This window comes from Neovison vison, chromosome 13, assembly GCF_020171115.1.
Source record: "Neovison vison isolate M4711 chromosome 13, ASM_NN_V1, whole genome shotgun sequence".
NCBI classification, from domain to species: Eukaryota; Metazoa; Chordata; class Mammalia; order Carnivora; family Mustelidae; genus Neogale; species Neogale vison.
The window spans coordinates 141,167,396-141,188,114 of NC_058103.1; the positions used below are offsets into that span (position 1 = coordinate 141,167,396).

General features: G+C 40.4%; 1 protein-coding gene across 1 annotated transcript in view; it reads right to left on the reverse strand.

Annotated features, from left to right (window-relative positions):
- CHD2 (chromodomain helicase DNA binding protein 2) overlaps positions 1-20,719 on the reverse strand; it is a 115,772-nt gene that overhangs the window by 85,717 nt on the left and 9,336 nt on the right. The window contains exons 3-5 of the mRNA XM_044231841.1: positions 6,595-6,826; positions 2,635-2,721; positions 864-925 (exon numbers count right to left, since the gene is read on the reverse strand). Of these exons, the coding sequence (XP_044087776.1) occupies positions 864-925; positions 2,635-2,721; positions 6,595-6,826 (381 nt within the window). The remainder of the gene's footprint in view (positions 1-863; positions 926-2,634; positions 2,722-6,594; positions 6,827-20,719) is intronic.

Here is a 20,719-nt window from a genome sequence, read left to right on the forward strand (position 1 = left end):
TACCTGACTTTCCCTAGCATAGTTTCCAATAACCCTGTTAGGTTGGCAGAACAAGTATTACTCTATTTTGGAAAATGAGAAAATGGGTTTAAAAAATTCAAACTCCTTAGGCCAAAAATTTATTAAGGAGTACTAATATTTTAGGACAGACAATATATATAACTGGGGTTCTATTTTAATAGGCACCATGGACAACGATTTACCATTAGAAACCCCTGAATTTGTCTGCCACGATTTCAGTATCTACATTTTCAAATGCAGCCCCTGAGAAGACGGGCTGTAGAGTTCAGACTATCAGAGATCCAGACCCCCTCCAAGGATGATTTTTAAATTCTAAAAAATATAAATAAAAATATTTTTTTCACCTTAAGTAGAATTTGTAAATTTATAATAAATATATAATCTATGTTCTAAAGGAATTTCACATAAGCCCAAGAATTAAAATTTTCTGCCTTGTGAACTGCAGTATTAAAATTACATAGTAACAACAGTGAGAAATTTCGTACTACATTGGGTGTCCAGTCAGAACCACATGAAATGGGAAAAAAAGTAAATCTACATTTGTTCCTTGTTCAATCACAATAGAATTTGTGCACATTTTAAAGAAAACCACAATGGGGCCAACGGGCTCACCAGGTTGGGTAAGCCGTAGCCCAGCAGCACACATGGGACACACACAAGATGGGGTCTCTGGGCCTCAAGGGCTGCTGAGGCAGCGGGACAGAGAAGACAGTGGCCCACGACAGCAGGAGCCACAGCAGACTCTGGGACCCGGAGTGGACTACCACACGACAAAGGCAGCCCCACAGAAGTGGACGTGCTCAAAACCCCTGTGTGAAGTACGTGCCCCATGAAAGACTTACTGTTTCTTCAGCTGCCTCTGGCCTCTTCTTTTTGGGCTCCCACTCTCAGACCCGCTACTTGCCTTCAGTGTGTGAGGGGGAGAAATGATCACAGACTTTAATTCACAGTTCTCAGGGACAACACGAACCCCTGATTCAACAATCTGCTCCATCATAACATCATTCAACATGAGCTTTCGGACAAAAGAGCCCTGTGTTTGGTGGGCGCTCACTCTTCCTTTCCTTTGAATTAATCTGTCTGTTATAATGGAGTTACCTCTAACACCAGGAAATATTTCTCTCGGCTTAACTTCTACAAGGGCACGGCCCAATAAAATTCTCTGTGATGACGGAAATGTTCTGTATCTGCAGGATCCAATCTAGTAGCCAGCAGCCACAGGGGACTGCTGAGCCCCTGAAATGTGCCTAGTGCAGCTAAGGAACGGAATCCTTCCTTTAACTGGACTTTAATACAAATTTTAAAAGCCACATGTTAGTGGCAACCGTACTGGATACTGCAGATCTCAAATATCATGTGAAAATGCCACATTTAGTGTGCCATTAAAGGTGCTGACCTACTGATCTATTTCATTTCAGACTCATTAAAGAGCATGTTCAATCACAAGCTGACATGCTCTCCTGTCTGGCCTGACAACATTAAGCCCAGGAAAGTTTATACAGTCAAAAACATCTAAACAGCTCTTTCCCCCCAAACTTAGGGAAACTGGCAAATATTCCTACTGCTGTTAGTCTTATGCCCTACCGAGAATGTGTTAATTTATATACAAAAGAGGACAAGAGTGACTCAACAATGGGACTGGTTGTAACTAACATGGCTCAGGAACCTAGGCCTAGACACCGAGAATAAAGAAAGCTAAGGCAAACCACTCAGGGTCATTCAAAATAAAACACCATGAAGGCAATGTGGATATTACAGTCAATTAGATCTGTAAAGTACATTTACCAAATTCTACCCCCAACTCACTAACCTCTGGATATTAACAGTTCACCTTCATCAGAAGGATGTTACATAGTTAAGAATAGCAAAGTCCTCCTAAGAATGCAGAAAGGGGCCATTTCACAGAGACGTAAAAGAACACCTCTTCAGAATGTGGTCTATAAACCCAATATAGAGGTAAGAACGGACAAAATACCACACAAACTGAGAAAGGTGAGAAAAGTCTGATGCTATGGAAACAAAAGAACCCAGTACATAATACCAATTTTTAAAAATCACCAATCCATTCAATCTCTCACAATTAGTTCTATGTGTGAAGTGTTTTATACTGCACACTAAAAACAGAAAGCAAATTTGAAGAATTAGTTAAAACACATTACTTAGGTTATACAAACTCTCCTTCCTTTCTCAGAAAATAAATCTGAAACTACGTCCATTATTACATTTACCAGGCAAGTGACTCATTTAACAAAATCTAGGAGATTTAGAAATTAGGTTATTTTAAAAGATAAACTTCTTGCAATCATCAATTTCACTTGAAATCCAGAAACATTTTATAAAAAATGAAAATAAAGATGTGAAGCCAATACTGTATAATATACTCTAACACTCTACTAAAACATTCATTGTGACACAATCTTCCTGGTAAATTTCTTTTCTTTAAAAGACACCTGTGGTTTTCCCTGCAGTTCTAGGTTGAGAAAGCTTGCAACAGAGTCACTTAATTCTCAGGCATAAGGCTCACGTTAATGGGAACATACACACCAGAGTTGAAAAGGATGAGGTAAGATAAGGAATTTAAATGTATCCTCTTAAAGCATTTCTTTTTCTTACCTCCTCCTTAATATTAAATCGTGATGGTTCTTGTCTGCTTCGGTTTGACCTCCTAACCCCATAAACATCAGGATATTCTTCCCACATCTGTAAAATTAATAGACCACGTGTGAATCCTTTTTTCTTGATCCCCCATTTACTATTTTCATTACTGAGACATGTATCTCCACCTAAAAAAAAATTCAAGTAACTAAATATCAAAAGGGTTGTTTTGTGTTAGCTTTGTTTAGAGATAATAAAGTACTACCTGTATTATCCTGAACACGGTGAAGTTTAACAATGCCTCTTCTTTACTGAATGGCTCTCAAACTACATGGTATGCTGATTACTGGTCATTAAAATATAAACTTACAGTTGAGTAATACTGCAAGGCTTCCACTGAAGACAAAGTTTTTACTGATGAACTTTAAGTCCCTAATGCATTCCAGTTTCAGGTGTGACTGCACACCGACCTATCTGGGAGCTCAAAAAACAAGCAAGTCCCCAACAATTCTAATTAAATAAGAATCAGAACATTTGTCTATTTCTTTACATTCCTCAGGATGCTTACATAACGTGCCAGAAGCACACATATTGGGCATTTCTGACACTTAGCTATAAGTTCCAGAAATGGGCACCACTGCCAATCTTTCTCTGGATCATTCTATTTTATTCTCCAACAGTAATTAGCCTTTGCCTGGTTTTTGGGACTTGATTTTTAGTAACAATCTTCACTAGTAATTTAAAAAAAAAAAAAAGAAAAAAGTAGGAACACCTGGCTGGCTCAGTCACATGCAACTCGATCTCATGGTTCTAAGTTCAAGCCCCATGTTGCCTGTACAGATTACTTGAATAAAATAAAATCTCAAAATAAGTAGGCAGCTGTTTCTGTCTATGGGTCCTGTTCCCGCGCCTTCCTAAAACCACCTTTTTCTACTGAAAATAGATTAAGTAGGAGAGCTTAGTTGGACAGACAGTTTTTCCCCCCCACAATATACCATCATCTTATAAAAAGACTCAAATCAACAAATCTACAGAAAAAATGTAGAAGGCCCCACAAAACCTCTGAGTGTCTATAACCCCCAACCTCGGTCTCCTTCCCACAGATAATTATTACCAAGTATATCATGGCGTTCTTCTAATGAAATCAGTTACACAGAGGCAAAATGAATTTGGATGGATTGTGGCAACACTGAAATGAAGATGTCAATAAACATGTAGAAGAAATGCCTGAGAGCCAAGATTAGAAATGTGGGTTTGTTGTCAAAATACAGGTAACAGCAAATCTCATGAAAATATTTAGAAAGTGAGGCCACAGAAGCCCCTGGCTGAGACTCATGAAGTGTGTGGAAAGTGGACCCCAAAAAAGACAAAACTGATGAAAGACGACTCAGAAAAAAACAGAATGTTATTAAGGCAAGGGAGGATATTACCAAAGTACCTTTTAAAAAAAAAAAAAAATGCCAAGTAAGCTGAAGAAAACCAAGGCCTCCAAAGAAAACAAGCAAGATGTTCTAAGAAAAGGCATTTTAGAACAAGAATTCAATTTTATCACGGAATCCAGTGTTCTCAGTTTATAAAGGTGACAAATCCATAATGGCCTTGAAATAATCTCAGAACTGAGAAGACAAGTGCCCAACCAGAGTTAGGAATAACCAAGTGGCAAGAAATCTAGGTGACAGAGGCAGCAGAACACTGAACAAATCTGAAAGAGAAAGAAAGGCGACAAAAAGCGTCCCCTAGCCATGCCAACCCCAACCTCTACCTCAGCCCTGACTCCTTTTTGGAACTGTGTTAGAGCTGTGAAATTTCTTTACTCAGCACAGATATTTAAGAAGCTTTTATAAACTCGGACTGCTAAATCACTGAAAAGACCACTGATTAGTTTTATCATTTTAAAATACTAGGAATCCAGGCTCAACTCCATACCATAATGTACATATACTAATATCATCCTGAGTTCATCTCTGTCCTTTTGATGGCCACAGTATCTAATTCAACCCTTCAGCAAAAAAGCTCCCATGTAAAGGGACGTTGTTCTCTGTATACAGAAAACAAAGAGCTTTCCTCAGAAGTTCTCATTTTAGAATAATATCCTTAAAGTCAAAATCCAATCATTCTAACTGGTTAGAACACGCATCCACGCATTAACCTTACTATTTAACTTCTTGGAATCGATCACCTTAACTTTGGAAGTATATTTTAATATTTCTGTCTGAAGCTGTACTTCCATTATGAAATTCAGTCTTAGCCATGATTTCCCTTCTTAGTTCCCTTCATTTTTTTATATAAGGTTAAATATATAAGGTCTTAAAACTTAACCACTGTGGGGGCGCCTGGGTGGCTCAGTGGGTTAAGCCGCTGCCTTCGGCTCAGGTCATGATCTCAGGGTCCTGGGATCGGGTCCCGCATCGGGCTCTTGCTCAGCAGGGAGCCTGCTTCCCTCTCTCTCTCTCTGCCTGCCTGCCTCTCCATCTACTTGTGATTTCTGTCAAATAAATACATAAAAATCTTTAAAAAAAAAAAAACTTAACCACTGTGAATCCTGATGAACATGATCTCAGTGACGTTTTAAGCACTATGTTAAGTAATATGGTTTCCATGGTTTCCTTTACTCCACAAGTCAAGAAATCTCCATTGCATAGATGAAAGTCATACCCAGACTTTTTCAACCCATTATACTTCCCTCCAAATTGTGTGTTGGTGTTCTGAAAAGAGCACCTGATCTAGATGCAGAGGAAAGCAGGCTCTGACACTACACTCTGAAGATCACAGAGAAAAGCCTTCCGCTACAAGCCTGGGCAGTAAGTCTGAGTTTAGTGATACTCAGAGCAAAACCTCTAATAGGTGTTTCTACATGTCTTCCCTCTTGTGAAAGGGCCACCCACACAATGAGCAGGTAGAGTAGCTGAGTGTCTGAAAGTCACTCCTCTGTTAACAAAGTAGCAAGGACAGCTTTCCTTTTCCCATCCCTCATAGCACATCTGTTGAAGCTATTGTGTAGAACCTGCATTTTAAATTGCTTGTACTACTACAAAAATATGTGTGCTTAGATTTCTATCTTAGAAGAATAAAAACCGACTCAGCATAAAGCTTTTTATTTCACTAGGGTATTTTACTCTTATTCTAAAAGAATATTCTTTTCTATTTTCAGGGATTCAAATACAACTGTCTCAAAATGGAATTTTAAAAGATTGGCTGCATTCTTGTAATTAGGCCAACTCATTAATTTTTCCCAAAAAGGAATGCACTTCAAAGTTTGTGCCTCAATGAGAGCACACTATGCACTTAGAATTTTGGCTTGTTTGCATTCTTTGCTAGAAGACTCTTCTAAGTTCATAATACCTACATTGCCTAGATGCAGATTAACTTTTTTTCCCATGAGAAATATTTCTCTTCCATGCTTCAGATACGAAAAAACTATCCTTATTCTTGAACTGTTATCATCCATCACTAAGCTTTACAACTACATTCCATAATCATCTGTCAGTAACTCTCTCGAGTATTGTTCAGTATTGGCTATTACCTTTTTAAATGTTAAAAACCAAAACTGGTTAAGCTGGTTAAGCATTCGATTCCTGATTTCACCTCAGGTCATGATCTCAGGGTCGTGAAATCAAGCCCTGTGTCCGGCTCCATGCTGGGGATGGATCCCACGGAAGATTCTGTCTTTCCCCTCACCCTTTGCCCCTTCCCCCAACTAGCTTGCTCACTCTTTAAAAAAAAAAAAAAATTATAAAAATGTGCCTTTTTGCTTTGTAATTTGACGGTTCATGTAATTATTTTCCTTATGGCCCTGTGTCTACTATATCAAACAGAACAGAAAGCAGTCCCTGTTTATATCCACAGGCAATAGATGATTACAAAAGGTAGCTACAGTTTTTATTATCCAGATTAACTCATAAGTTTTCCATGGGAAATAGAGGTCTGCTAGCTGGTCCTAGCTTGCAGCACACTTTCTCTGTATAGCAAAGTAGATACCTTCTTCACATCCGCTATCCGTTCCTTCTTAGAGGCTGGCTTCTCTTTGGCTTCTGGAAGGACTGGCTGGGATTTGGAACCCGCCGACTCACTTTCAGATTCCGACTGGCTCTCTGAAGACTCAGAACTGCTATTTGACTCACTGCCATGGCCACTTCCTGGATCACTGCCCTGCTCACTCTCCGACTGGCTTCCTGAGTCTGAACCGGAAGCTTCTTCAGATGCTGAGTGACTTAATTGAAAAAAAAAAGAAAAAAATTAAGATTTAAGAACTGCACATAGATCTGTTTTTGTAGAATCTGTTTTTCTAAGAAGCGGTAAAATGAAAGCAGAGTATTAATTCTGGTAATACAAAATCAAAATCTTCAAATTCGGATTTGTATTTTTATACTGCAAATAATGTCATTATTATCATTCCCAACCTCCCTAGTATCTACAATTTCCTGAGTGCTTAGATCATGCCATTTACCACTTAATTTGTATAGGTTAGTTCTTTTATAAAACTCCAAAGAGGGATATTATCTTCTCCTTCAATCAGATGAGGAAAAACAAAAGCTCAGAAATAAAAAAGCAAGTCTCCCAAGGTGACACACGAAGGTCAACCAGACTGGATCCACTAAGTCTCATTTGTTCAGTATCATTCTCTCCCTAAGACAAACACCCCCCACACACAAAGGAAAAACCCAACGCAGAACAAAAAAAAGCAAAGCAACATTACTGGGGTAAGCAACGTTACCCCAAGAGTAAGAACACAACCTGGTTCAATTATCCAATCACTGGTTCTCAACCACAGGTGCAAATCAAACTCATCTGGAGAGCTGTATGAAAACACATACACATTACCCCCAACCAGATGTCCTGCCTTGCAATCTTTGGCACTGAGTTCTGGCCCTGGTAGAATCAACAGAAAAAACTAAAAAAGAGCATTCCGAGTGTGACATGAACGCCTAATCCGAAAAAGACCACTATGGGCTACCACACATCCCACTCCTTCCTCCTTCCAAACACCCCTCAGGAAAAAGCAACCTAGGTAGGCAGATGACAGCCGAAGCCACAAAACAGAAGCAACACAAGGCTATGGGAAGATGGGGTATCATCTTCCGGGAGTTGAACAATCAATATGCCCTCCCCGTAGAGTAAAAGCAATTCAGGGGCACATCGTTATCAGTGAAGTTACTTTAAAGGGAAAGACCTAAACTGGATCGACTCCAGAAAAACACCTGGGCCGTCCAACTCTTCTGCTCAGAGCTGGAGCACAGGAGGGGAAGCGCATTAGCAACCCCGAACCCAGGGTTCATGGTAACTTAACAAAAGGGGCCTTGAGTTCCCATGGCATGAAGCCCAAGAGGGTAAAGAAGGCTCCGAATTTACCACCACTGTATCTTCCCAACTAGCAATGAGGGCCTATCACTTGACAAACAGGTCCACAGAATGGACAGGGGCAGGACACGGGAACTGGGATTGATACCCGAAATCCCAAGTGATCCACAACAAGCACATTACAGCCCTGGAGCCTTTTAGTTTAGATGAGGGAGCAATCGATGAGAATGGGGTTGGGGGGGCAGGGGAGTCTAGCTTGGGGAGGGGAGAAAGGAAGGGAAAACCACATATTAACTGCTTAATCCTCTAATAGGTACCCAGCATTACTCAAAGGACTTTATATATATAAATATATACATATTTATATACATATTACTTTGCTTATTACCCAAAATAATCCTATTAGGAATTATTATCCCCATGTGAAAGATGAGAAAACTGCAGGACACCTGGGTGGCTCAATCAGTTAAGTGTCCACCTTCAGCTCAATTCATGAGCCCAGGGGTCCCAGGATTAAGTCCCACATTGGGCTCCCCAGTCAACAGGAAGTCGGCTTCTTCCCGTCTGCCGCTCCCCCTGCTTGTGAACCCAGCGCAGTGCCCGTGCCTTCTCTCTGACAAATAAGTAAATACATAAATCTTAAAAAAGAAAAGAAAGAAGAAGATGAGAAATCTGAAACAGCAGGGATCCCAACCCTCAAGTCTGGCTCTAATGCCCATATTCTTCTACTTTAAAACGTGAGCAACTCAGAAAATAAACCTTGTCCCTGTTACACAATGTCCAAAACCAGTCAGAGATCCCTGTAACAGGTGATTCAACACTTCCAAGGCCTCGTTATACTGACTGACCCCTTGGCCCTTTGGACAGTAAAAGCTGCCTAATCCAGCTGACTCAAGTATCTTAAGTCACTTACTCTCCACCTGTGACCAAGCACAAGGTGGTCACCAGGCAAAAAAAAATAAAGAGGAAGGCTGGACAGTGTAGTAAAAAGTGCAGGCTTTGGGGTGCCTGGGTGGCTCAGTGGGTTAAAGCCTCTGCCTTCCGCTTGTGTCTTGATCCCAGGGTCCCAAGACGGAGCTCCTTACCTGGCTCTGCTCAGAAGAGAGCCTGCTTCCTCCCCTCTCTCTCTCTCTGCCTGCCTCCCTGCCTACTCGTGATCTCTGCCTGTCAAATAAGTAAAATCTATTAAAAAAAAAAAGATGTGAAAGTACAGGCTTCAGCACCCACAGCCTGGGTCTCTGTCACAGCTCCTCTCTCACGGCCGTGCCACTTTTTAACCTGTGCCATCCTCGGCAAGGTCATGAGAGCACCGAATGGCAGGCAGGACAGCAGGACCCTATAAATGACAAGACCTTACCCAAACATTAGTTTTCAGAATTTCACATCTCAGCTCAGGTTCCCCTTCTAACACAAAGTTCTTCCCTGCTAGTGCTCATGAGTCAACCAGTACCACACAGTTTATGGCAATAGTTAGAATTTATTGCCTCTGCCTCCACCATTCGATCACAGAGACAGTTCCAGAATTTCCTGAAGAGGAGTTTAGAAAGAAACCTCTTTCTACGCACTTGGAAGGGTGTTAGGAATGTACCTGGAGGCTGCATCTACATACTAAAGTGCCTGCAGGCTGAGAGAGGCCTGAGGATGAGGAGCTGGCTGCCCACCTCCCCCAGCTGCCCCAGGCGGCCACTGGGAAGCCCCAGTCTCCCTCCACGTGCCTGTGAAACCTGGCCTCCCTCCTCAAGTTCTCCAGACTCGGCGCTTTGGCCCTCCTTCCCCTCACCCCCACTGCTCCAGCCTCACTGAACCACTTGTAGGACACAGAGGAAGCCCGAGGATTGCTCAGTCTCTGCGGGTGACAGATACCGCTGGTATTTTATACCAGAGATATAATACATAATATATATAAAAATGTAATATATATAATAATATACAACTATAATATATAATACCTCGGGTATTATTACCTTCTCTCGGAAAACATTCCTTGTGTCCTCTCCAATCCTAAACTCAGTGCCTACGAAGTACTTCCATAATACTCTGCCACAGCAGTTCATGCCCCTGGGAACTCAAACAGGCAGCCTCATTTCAGCGTGAGCTCCCACCACCAATGCCCCGCTGGCTCTTCTCACTTTGGGCAATGACACACATCCCAACCAAAGGGCCAGGCTCCATTATATTAACATCTGTGCCTCTTTGCCTACCATGTGTCCCATTCCTATACAAGTAACTTGGTCACTTGTCAACCTCCCCAACAGACGTGAGAGCTAAACTGTCTTTGATGTTCCCTGTACCAGTATGCCAGAGAAGAGAACAGACAGGGGGACTCCCTGACTTCGCTAGAATATGCAATCTTTTTAAAATCCTTTTGAAATTTTTTTTTTAAGATTTTTTACTTATTTGACGGACAGAGATCACAAGTAGGCAGAGAGGCAGGCAGAGAGAGAGGAGGAAGCAGGCTCCCTGCTGAGCAGAGCCCAATATGGGGTTCCATCCCGGGATTATGACCTGAGCCGAAGGCAGAGGCTTAACCCACTGAGCCACCCAGGTGCCCCATATTTTTTTACTTACTATAATGCTTAGTATCTCCAGACAAGAGATTAAGGCTAGAATCACATTTTGACAATCACCACCAACTAAAACCGTCACAAGACCATAGGATGTTCCATGAAATACAAAACATTCCAACAAGACAGAAAATATTCAACTCTCAACTTAAAGAAACAGAAAGCCACAAATAGCAGCATTAGTCTGCTGAAGATAACCAGAATGGCCCAGTTAACTGGAAATCCTGTGAGCCTTTTGTGCTGAAAAACAGTAATCACTGTAGATGTGATGGAAATGTCCCACATCAGCACCCACATGGAGGCGTGTATGAGGCGGCTACCCCGCTCCCTTTAACTGCCTCATAATATGGATACATTTTATTTAATCCGTCCCCTATTCCTGAGATACTGAGGATATTCTTAAACAGTTCTCTTAGCCAATAAGCTACAAAAATCCTTGATACACTTCTACATTTCTGTATCTCTGACTAGAATATTTAGGTTTCCAAATTGCTCACTGTAACCAACAAGCTATAAATACCCTTGTATATGCCTTCTTGTGCAACTGCATGCTTGTGTTTGTGTAGGAAAGTGACCCCTAGAAATGTAACAGTGTACACAAATAGCTTTGCAGGAAAAAAAAATAGCCATGTTTGCCATCAACACCTATATATGCACAGATACATTTTAATCACAAAACTGTTAACAGTAGTTTATTCTGTTGGATGAGTTATTTGAAGTATTACTAATGGATACAATAAACTACTTGTGTAATCTCAAAAAAAAAGGAGAATGAAAATCAAACCTCTAAAGAAATAAACATCAAATTCACAACTGTACTTACCTCTAGGGTTGAGCAAGGCAGATGTGATCAGAGAATGACACTGGTGATGTTTTATGACTGAAGCTGAGTGGGGAGTTCGCAATTGTTCATTACGTTAGTATCAGTCTTTTTAAAAGTTAAAATGGTTCACATTAAACCCAGACAAAAGAACCAAATGCAAGGCCAAGACAGAAGTACCCCCAATCCTACACAAGATGAGCTAAGAATATGCATGAAAGACTGTTTCTTAAATTATTTTTTAAACCATCAAGTCAAATAGGACTTTAAATATAAATGACTTATTAAATATAATATACTTAGAATAATATTCAGGGGAAAAAGGTGTTTTAAAAAGAGAGAAAGAAAGCCTTCCCACAGCTAATGTCATACTCAACGGTGAACAGGCTGAAAGCCTTTCCAATCACATCAGGCACAAGAGTGCCCACTCTTACCTCTCCTATTCAACACAGTACGTAAGTCCTAGCTACAGCAATCAGGCAAGAAAAGGAAATCAACATAACTGAAAAAGAAGTAAAATTGTCTCTATTTGCAGATGACATGATTTCATATGGAGAAAATCCTAAAGGCTCAACCAAAACACTGTTAGAGCCAATCAGTTAATTCAGGAAAGTTACAGGATACAAAATTAACATACAAAAATCAGCAGTATTTCTATACACTAAAAACAAAATTTTCTGAAAAAGAAACAAAGAAATTGATCCCATTTACAACAGCATCGCCAACATAAAATCTTACAAAAACATTTAACTGAGGTGAAAGACCACTACTCTGAGAACTGCAAATCATTAATGAAAAAAAATAAAAGATGACACAAATGGCGGGGGGAGTGGGGGTCTGGCAGGCTCAACTGGTGGAATGTGTGACTCCTTACCTCAAGGTTTTAAGTTCGAGCCCCACACTGGATGTAGAGATTACTTGAAAATAAAAACTTAAAAAAAAAAAAAAAGATAACACCAATGGAAAAGTATCCCATGTTCATTATGTGGGAAAAATACTGTTAAATTGTCACTATTACCGAAAGCCAGCTATAGATTCAATACAATCCCTACCAAGATTTCAATGGTATTTTTTTACAGAAGGAGAAAAAGCAATCTTAAAATTTGTATGAAACTGCAAAGACTCCAAAGAGCCAAAATAAAATCTTGAGAAACAAGAATGAAGTTGGAAGCATCACACTTCCTACTTTCAACCTATACTATAAAGCTAAAGGCATCAAAACAGGATGGTACTGGCATTTAAACAGAAAACAAACAAACAAAAAAAAACAGTGGACCAGATCTGAGCCCAGAAATAAACTCAAGCATACACAATTGACTAATATTTGACAAGAAAACTCAATGGAGAAAAGACTATTTCTTCAATAAATGTGCTGGAATAGCTGGATACCCCAGGTAAAAGAATCTAACTGGACCCATATCCTACCCCACTCACAAAAATAAAGGCAAAATAGATTAAAAACTTAAGCCTATGACCTACAACCATGAAATTCCCAGATGAAGACACAGAAATAAAGCTCCTTGCCAGTAGTTGGTAATGATTTTTTGGATATGCCATCTAAAGTACCAGCAATAATAAATAAGTATATAAATAAAGTACCAGCAACAAAGTCAAAAACTCAAGCGGGACTACATCAAACTAAAAACCTTCTGCACAGCCAAAAAAAAAAACTACCAACAAAGTGAAAAGACAACCTACAGAATGGAAAAAAAAAAATCTGCAAACCATTTATCAGATAAGGAGTTAATATCCAAAATATAGAAAGAACAACTCAATGGCAAAAAACAAATACATTAAAAATTAACAAATTAATGGGGCACCTGGGTGGCTAAGCTGGCTAAGTGGCTGCCTTCAGCTCAGGTCATGATCTCAGGGCCCTGGGATTGAGCCCCACATGGGGGGGCTCCCTACTCAGTGGGGAGTCTGCTTCGCCCTTTCCCTCATGCACATGGGTGCACACTTTCTCTTTCTCTCAAATAAATAAATAAATAAAATTTTAAAAGATTTTATTTATTTGACAGAGGGAGACACAGTGAGAGAAAGAACACAAGCAGGGAGAGTGGGAGAGGGAGAAGCAGGCTCTCCACCGAGCAGGAAGCACAATGCATAGCTTGATCCCACAAGCCAAAGACAGACACTTAACGACTGAGACACCCAGGCCAGGGTGGTTCAGGTCATGATTCCAGGGTCCTGGCATGGAGTCCTGCATCGGGCTACTCGCTCAGCGGGGAGCCTGCTTCTCCCTCTGCCCGCTGCCGCTACCCCTGCTTATGCTAGCAGCTTGTGCCTGCTCGCACTCTCTGAAAAATAAAATCTTTCAAAAAATTTTTAAAATTTAAAAAATGTGCAAAGCACCTCAAGAGACATTTCTCCGAAGATATACAAAAGACCAACAGGTATACGAGAAGATGCTCGACATCACTAGTCAGTAGGGAAACGCAAATTAAAGCCACAATGAGGTATCACCTCACACCTGTTAGAAAGGCCATCACCAAGAAGACAAGAGATCAAACAAGGGTTGGCAATGATCCCTCATTAGCCACTGCTAATGAGAATGTAAATTGGTACAGTCACCATGGAAAACAGTATGGAGGATACTCAAAAAATTAAAAAAAGAATTATCCTATGACCTAGCAAGTCCACTTCTGGGAATATATCCAAAGAAAACAAAAACACTAACTCAAAAAGATAGCTGTACCTCCATGATCACATGTTCATGGCAGCATTCCTTACAATAGCCAACACATGTAAACAACTAAGACAGACAAATACTAAATACTGTACAGTCTCACGTAAAAAAATAAATACTGTGTGGTCTCACATGGAATCCAAAAAAAGAAATAAACCAGTAACTGGAGGAAGGTATTTTTAAAAGGTACAGACTTCCAGTTATAAGACAGGTAAGTACTAGATAACATACAACTAGTATGTCACTAGTAACTAGTACTAGTAACATACAACATGATGACTACAGCCAACACTGCTGTAGGATATATTGGAGAGTTAAAAGAGTAAATCCTATAAGTTTTCACTACAAGAAGAAGAAAAAAAAAATTTTTTTTTACTCTATCAGTATGAGTGACGGATGCTACTGCAGTAATCATTTCGCAGTATATGAAAATTAAATCACCAAACTGTATGCCTTAAAATTATAGTAACATATGCCAATTATTTCCTCAATAAAACTAGAAAAAGTAAATATACTTCCTATACGATGGAAAAAAGCCTTAACAAAGGTGTAACTCTAATTTGCATGCTTCTCTCCTATGAGGGCAAGTTCCTAAAAGCTGAAAAAGAAAAGCAGTATTTGTTTAAAAAGGGGGAAAAAAGGAGTATTGAAAAACAAACAAACAAAAACTATAAATACCTCCACATTTAAAGCACTGATAATCTGATTCCCTCAAATGATAGGATTAAATATTATCCAGATTTGTTATTAATGCCTAATCACAATACTAAACCATTATCAATAATTACAGCTTGTGATGCCAACTTAGACCAGGAGATGTGGAAAATCCACAAGACTCAAGTAAATGGGTCAAACTGAGTAAGTGGGGGGAGAGAGGGAGAGTCCTTTATTTAAGCTTTTACCTCAACAAAGAAAGTCGTAAAATTACCTGATTAACAAAGTCATTAGTAGTGCTAAGCAATTAAAAATGGGATATTCAGGAATCCATCACATATACAGAATCCTTACGAAAAAATACGTGAATATTAAAATTACTCAAAATCTAATTTGCAAACAAGTCTTGTAAACAATCACTACATGGGAAATACAATTCAAAAATAATGAAAGGACTCATCAAAACTGGAATTATTTTTTTAAGATTTTATTTATTTGAGAGAGAGAAATAGCATGAGCAGGGTGAGGAGGGGCAGAAGGAGAAGCAGACTCCCTGCAGCGCAGGGAACCTGATGAGGGCTCCATCCAGAGACTCCAGATCATGACCCGAGCCGAAGGCAGATGCTTAACTGACTGAGCCAACCAGGCGCCCCCAAACTGGAATTTTAGATTCCAACAGAAATTAAATGCTTATTAAAAAAAGTTTAACACCTCTTTTCACTTGTGGATAGAAAATGATTTGGTATCTCTTCAAAACCCTTTCTGAAATTGACAAAAATGGCGTGAAGTGTATTTTACAACTCTGCTCCGAAAGCAAGCGGCATTGTAGGAGCTATTGTTCCCATTTCAATTTTTTAATAGCTGTTTCCCCCAATGGCCACAAGAGGTCAGCAGAGCAACACTTCAGTTTGAAGAAAAGCAAGCCTGTGGGTCCTCTGCCCAGGAGCTGCCATTTCAGCACTTGGGTAAGTGTTTATTTTTCTGGTACTTACAAAATGGCTGAACTGCTTGGCAGAGGATGGGTTTTTTTTGTCGGTGAAAACAAAATCTGGTAAAAACCACCAAGCAACCTACACTGAAATTCCTTAAAACTTACTTCCAGACTAAATTCCAACGATGATTTAATAGGTAGTATTTATGGAGCACTTAGGTATCAAGCATATGCAAAAATTTTCCTCTCAGTCTTTACAAAAACCCTCTAAGACAAATTATCCTCCTTTATAGAAGAGGCTTAGCTCAAGTGTCTATACACAGGATTCTATCCCGCTGCCCCACAGTATGGAATTCCCACTGCTGTGCCTGCCCTGCACACATTCTTCAGTTAAACAGATCACTGAACCACCCACAAATGACACAGGGCAACTTCTGTGTTTTGGGAGGCAGGAAAAGGCAAAGATCATTAAACCATGAGTTTCTTATTGATAAAGAATACTGGATCCAGTTCCTTAAATAAATGGAATGACATTTAAGGCCTTTGTTAAGACCTCCACCTCTGGTTCAAGTCCTACCATTCTGAAGAATACGCCACACATTATAAACAAGGTGAAAAGACAAGTAACAGATTGAGAAAAGAAATTTCAATATAATATGAGGAGAATTACAGATCAAAGAAAAATCCACAGAAAACGGAGAGAAGGTCAGAGACACCAACGACAGAAAAACTTATGAAAAGGAAATTAAACCTTAGGAGTGACTTGAGAAGTGTATTATTACAACACATTATTTCACATTCATCTGCTTTGTAGAAATTAAAATGTATGCTACTACTAAGTGATGCAGAGAAAATAGGCAAGAGGGTACTCATATACTGTTACCCGAAAAGGGATCGGCAGAGGCTTTGCAAAGTAACTTGCCATTTCCGAGTAAACCTCAAAACAGCCATATGAATCGTGCAATTCATTCTGTGGGTATATAACCTGACGAATTATTAAATTTGTGCAGGAGGGGAAAGTATAAAAGTGTTCATGGCTCTGCTCATAAAGACCAAAAAAATAAAGGAAAAAAATGTGCATTTATACTATGCAATCAACTACAAGTTAGACTAGAAATGGATTAGGTCTGTAACACTGTAAATTTCAAAACTATTAGATTTTTAAAACACAAAACACTACGCAAACCGTGTAATTTTTAAAATGCCAACAGTTTTCATATGCTGAGTTCATGAAAGTGACTAAAGGGGCAAATAAAATTTTAGTGATAAGTAATTTGTATAGAGCTTTTAATTATATTCTTTGCATTTTTCTGAGTTTTTCTGAATTTCTCAAAAAGGACTATTTCTAACATTTCAGAATTGATCAGTATTCAGGAGCAGGCCTTCCTGGGGTCTGACAGTTCTTCTGGAAGTTACTTCAAACAGTAACACCATCGTTCTTTTCAGAAAAAAGGTGACTCTGTTAAAAAAAAATGCCCCCCAAAATGCTGCTTACAGTTTCAAATAGTAAAAAGCGAAGTCTCATCAGCACCTCCCATACTCAGAAATTCAGTGCAAACAAGGGAAAAGCATCCACTGTAATAAGCATGCTTCCAACATTCTCAAATGGAGCCGGAAGTCCTCTGGTCTTGATCATGCTACCTCTGCTCCCCCATAACCTGTTAATGCTGAGTTGTCCTAAGGAGCCCAGGAAGCATCAAACAAATGACACCCATAGACACAAACCACTAGGAAAAAGTGAATTAGAGCAAGAAGCCTGGGTGAGGTACAAACCAGATAACCATTTCACAAATAGCTACCCAATTTGGATCTGCCAATGCACTAAGGATCATACAAGAACAGGACATGTTTTCTACAGGGGTAAGAACAAAGCCGCCAAGTACTGAAAGCAGGTGGGGGGAAAGCTCCTCCTATATCCCACCATCTCCTGTGGTTTACTTACAACCATTTCAGAGCCCTGAGGGCAGATGGATTAGTTTGGCCACAAACTCCTTTCAGCACTCTGGGTCTTAACTACTCTGTCCTTACTTTTAGGCTATGATCTTTAGACTTCCGTAAGGCAGCAGCAATTCCAACGTTCAAAGGAGGTTTAAAAAGCCTGAATGCTAACCTCAGCAGTAAATGACTTCTGTCCAGTGTCAAAGAACTTAAGTGCGGTCCCAGGATCAAGACCAACTTTTTTTTTTTTTTTTTAAGATTTTATTTAACTTGACAAAGAGAGAGCACAAGTAGGCAGAGAGGATGGCAGACGGCAAGGGAGAAGCAGGCTCCCCACTGAGCAGCGAGTGAGATGCAGGACGTGATCCCAGCACCCTGCGACAAAAGGCAGACACTTTGAGAAACCCATGCACCCCAACTCCCAACTTTCCCGATAACAACCCATATTCACTGTGCCAAGGGCTATGCTAAATATTTCAGACCAGTTTCTAAAGTGTAGCATTACTGACATTTGGGGTAAGATAATTCATTCTCCAGAGGCTGTCCTTATGTGTTACAGGGTGTTTAGCAGCATCCCTAGGCTCCACCAAGCAGACGCACCCCAGACCCAACCAGAAATATCTCCAGACACTGCCAGGAGTCAGGGAGGGGGATGTCCCCAACGGGAAACCACTACTTTCAGAAGCATTATTTTATTCAATTCTAACTTCCTCAAGGGACACATACTCTTCCCTTTCTCCTTTTTTAAAAAAGAAACAAGCTCAGAGGTTCCTGCCCTGGGTCTTACAGCTAAAAAGCAGAACAGAGGGCGCCGGGGTGGCTCAGTCAGTTAAGCATCTGTCTGTGTCTTCAGCTTCAGGTCATGATCCCAGGGTCGCGGATCAAGCCCCACATGGGGCTGCTTCTCCCTTCCTCTCCGCTGTTCCCCCTGCTTTTGCTTGATTTCTCTCTCCCCCTCTGTCAATAAATAAAATCTTGGCAGGGGCAGATCAGAGACCCAAACCCCTTTCCCAATTAGCCCTTATTTCCCAAACCAGCCTCCTCACAAAAGCAACCATGATGGTTGTTCAACATACAGGTTCCCCAGGAACCTCCCACCCCCGATGAAATTCAAATTTCCAGGTGAAAAGTCTGGGAATACGTTTACGTTTAACAAGCACTCAAAGTGACTCTTAGCAAGTAAATCTGGAGACTTCTATGCCTCTATAAAGCTAAATTCAAAGGGAAATTTTTTTTGGTAAATCAAACAAGGAAAATGGAGAATCTGACCCATCACTCGCCTCCCTCAAAGTAACAACTTAACCAGCCATACACTGGTTCTATGTGAATGTCAAATAACATCTACTGGAACTGAAGACACTCAAGATTTAACACCCACCACAATCAAGAGCTGTTTCCTTTCAGAGCATGTCTACAGAACTGTCCCCAGTCCTGGCTCCACAGGAGACCCACCTGCGACACTTGGACAATGCCAATGATCTCCCCTGCCACACTGCATAACCCCTAAAATCCAAGCAGGTATGGGGCCTTAAAAAAAAAAAATCTCAAGTGATTCTCACACAAGAGCTATTTGGGAAGTAAGGATGGGAACTCAGCTTAGAACAAAACAACAATTTAGAAGCCCAGTCTTCATAATCCAATGCCAAACCCTTAGTGTGGGGGTGCAATGGGAGTCAGACAACAAAAGGACACACGGTTCTTCTGAGATTTCCAGTACATCCCCCTCGCATTTACTCTTCTTTCCTCGTGAGTCCCCAAGCACCCTCGTGGGAATCACTTCAGCAGCCACATGTTAACTAGAAATTCTTTATGCAAAACGATGACTTACAGAGCAGCACGGAGTTTCCGGCATCGATCAACCCTACAATGCATTGAGATTTTTGAGGTGGTTTTTTTTTTTTTTTTGAGGGTTTTTTTTTTTTTTTTGAGGGTTTTTTAAAAGCAGTTTTTGGTTTTGTTTTGTTTTTTAAAGAAACCGCCCACAGGATTATTCTAGATTTTTACCACTTTACCCTACTGTACAGTTTCCTCTTAGCCATCTAATTTGATGGCAAGTTTTGACAAGATGCTTAAATGACCCCTGGAACCAAACTGCCAGTGTTTGAATCCAATTTTACCATCTACTCCCTCCCCACAATGCCTCAGTTTTCTACTGGCAAAACAGGGATAGTGATCACACCTACCTCACAGGCTTGCAAGGATCCCCCACATTAACACATACAAAGGACTCGTTCTAACAAGTTCCAGGCCCACAGAAGGCCTTACATATTGTGTCTTTCCAAAGCAAACAACTAGGTTTTCACTGAAATATTTCGCCATCCTCTCATCCACTGGTTTGGTACCTTACTGAAATGCAAAATTGCCAGCGAAACCAGTATAAACAAATTTGTGAAGGATCTGCACTTCCTTGTTATGTATATAACTCAAGTGAAGGAACACAATGGGATGGGTATGAAAGCCAAGCAGGACTCAGGACCACCCACAGGCTTTCAAAGGAAGAGCTCCATGGCAGCTAATGTGGGGAGCTCGCTAACCAGGAGGAGGTCACTAGCATTTCTGCTACACTAACCGTAACATTTAACAAAATACGCATTTAAAAAAACAAACAAACAAACAAACAAAAACACCTTAAAATGTAGTGCCTGTCAAAGCAGACAAAAAAGCATACATCTACTGCAGCATTTTCCCATAAGATTCTTACCACATGCTGTTTTCCTTTATAATAAAATCCAAAATTAAAGATCACCAGCCTTATGTGTGCTGAACTTAGAAGTAAACCATACAAATGCCATTCCCTGAGGTTTATTATCAAATGCTACTTTTCTTTTTTAATGCTGGTGACAATTCACAGTCCACCAACGTGTAATAAGCACCCCTCTAAATAACCGTTCCACAGCAGAGCCCACATCCATTGCTTTAGACAGTCACTTCTATCACCTGGTAAAAGCAGCATCAAGTGGAGAACTACAGCAACTAACAGCACTACAATTTAAAGCATTTAGGACAAGAATGCAAAAATCTGGGGGTCGAGAAAGTTCATCAGCACACACTACTGCTGAGTCCGGCATTACACTTAATGCAGCAACTGTTCCTCTTCCGTCAAGCACACAACAACCCGTAACAGCACCCTACACACTTCTGCTTCCAGACCTCCAAAGGCAAGCGCTGGCAGAACTGCCCTAAAGGGGCACACACAACAGCAACATCAA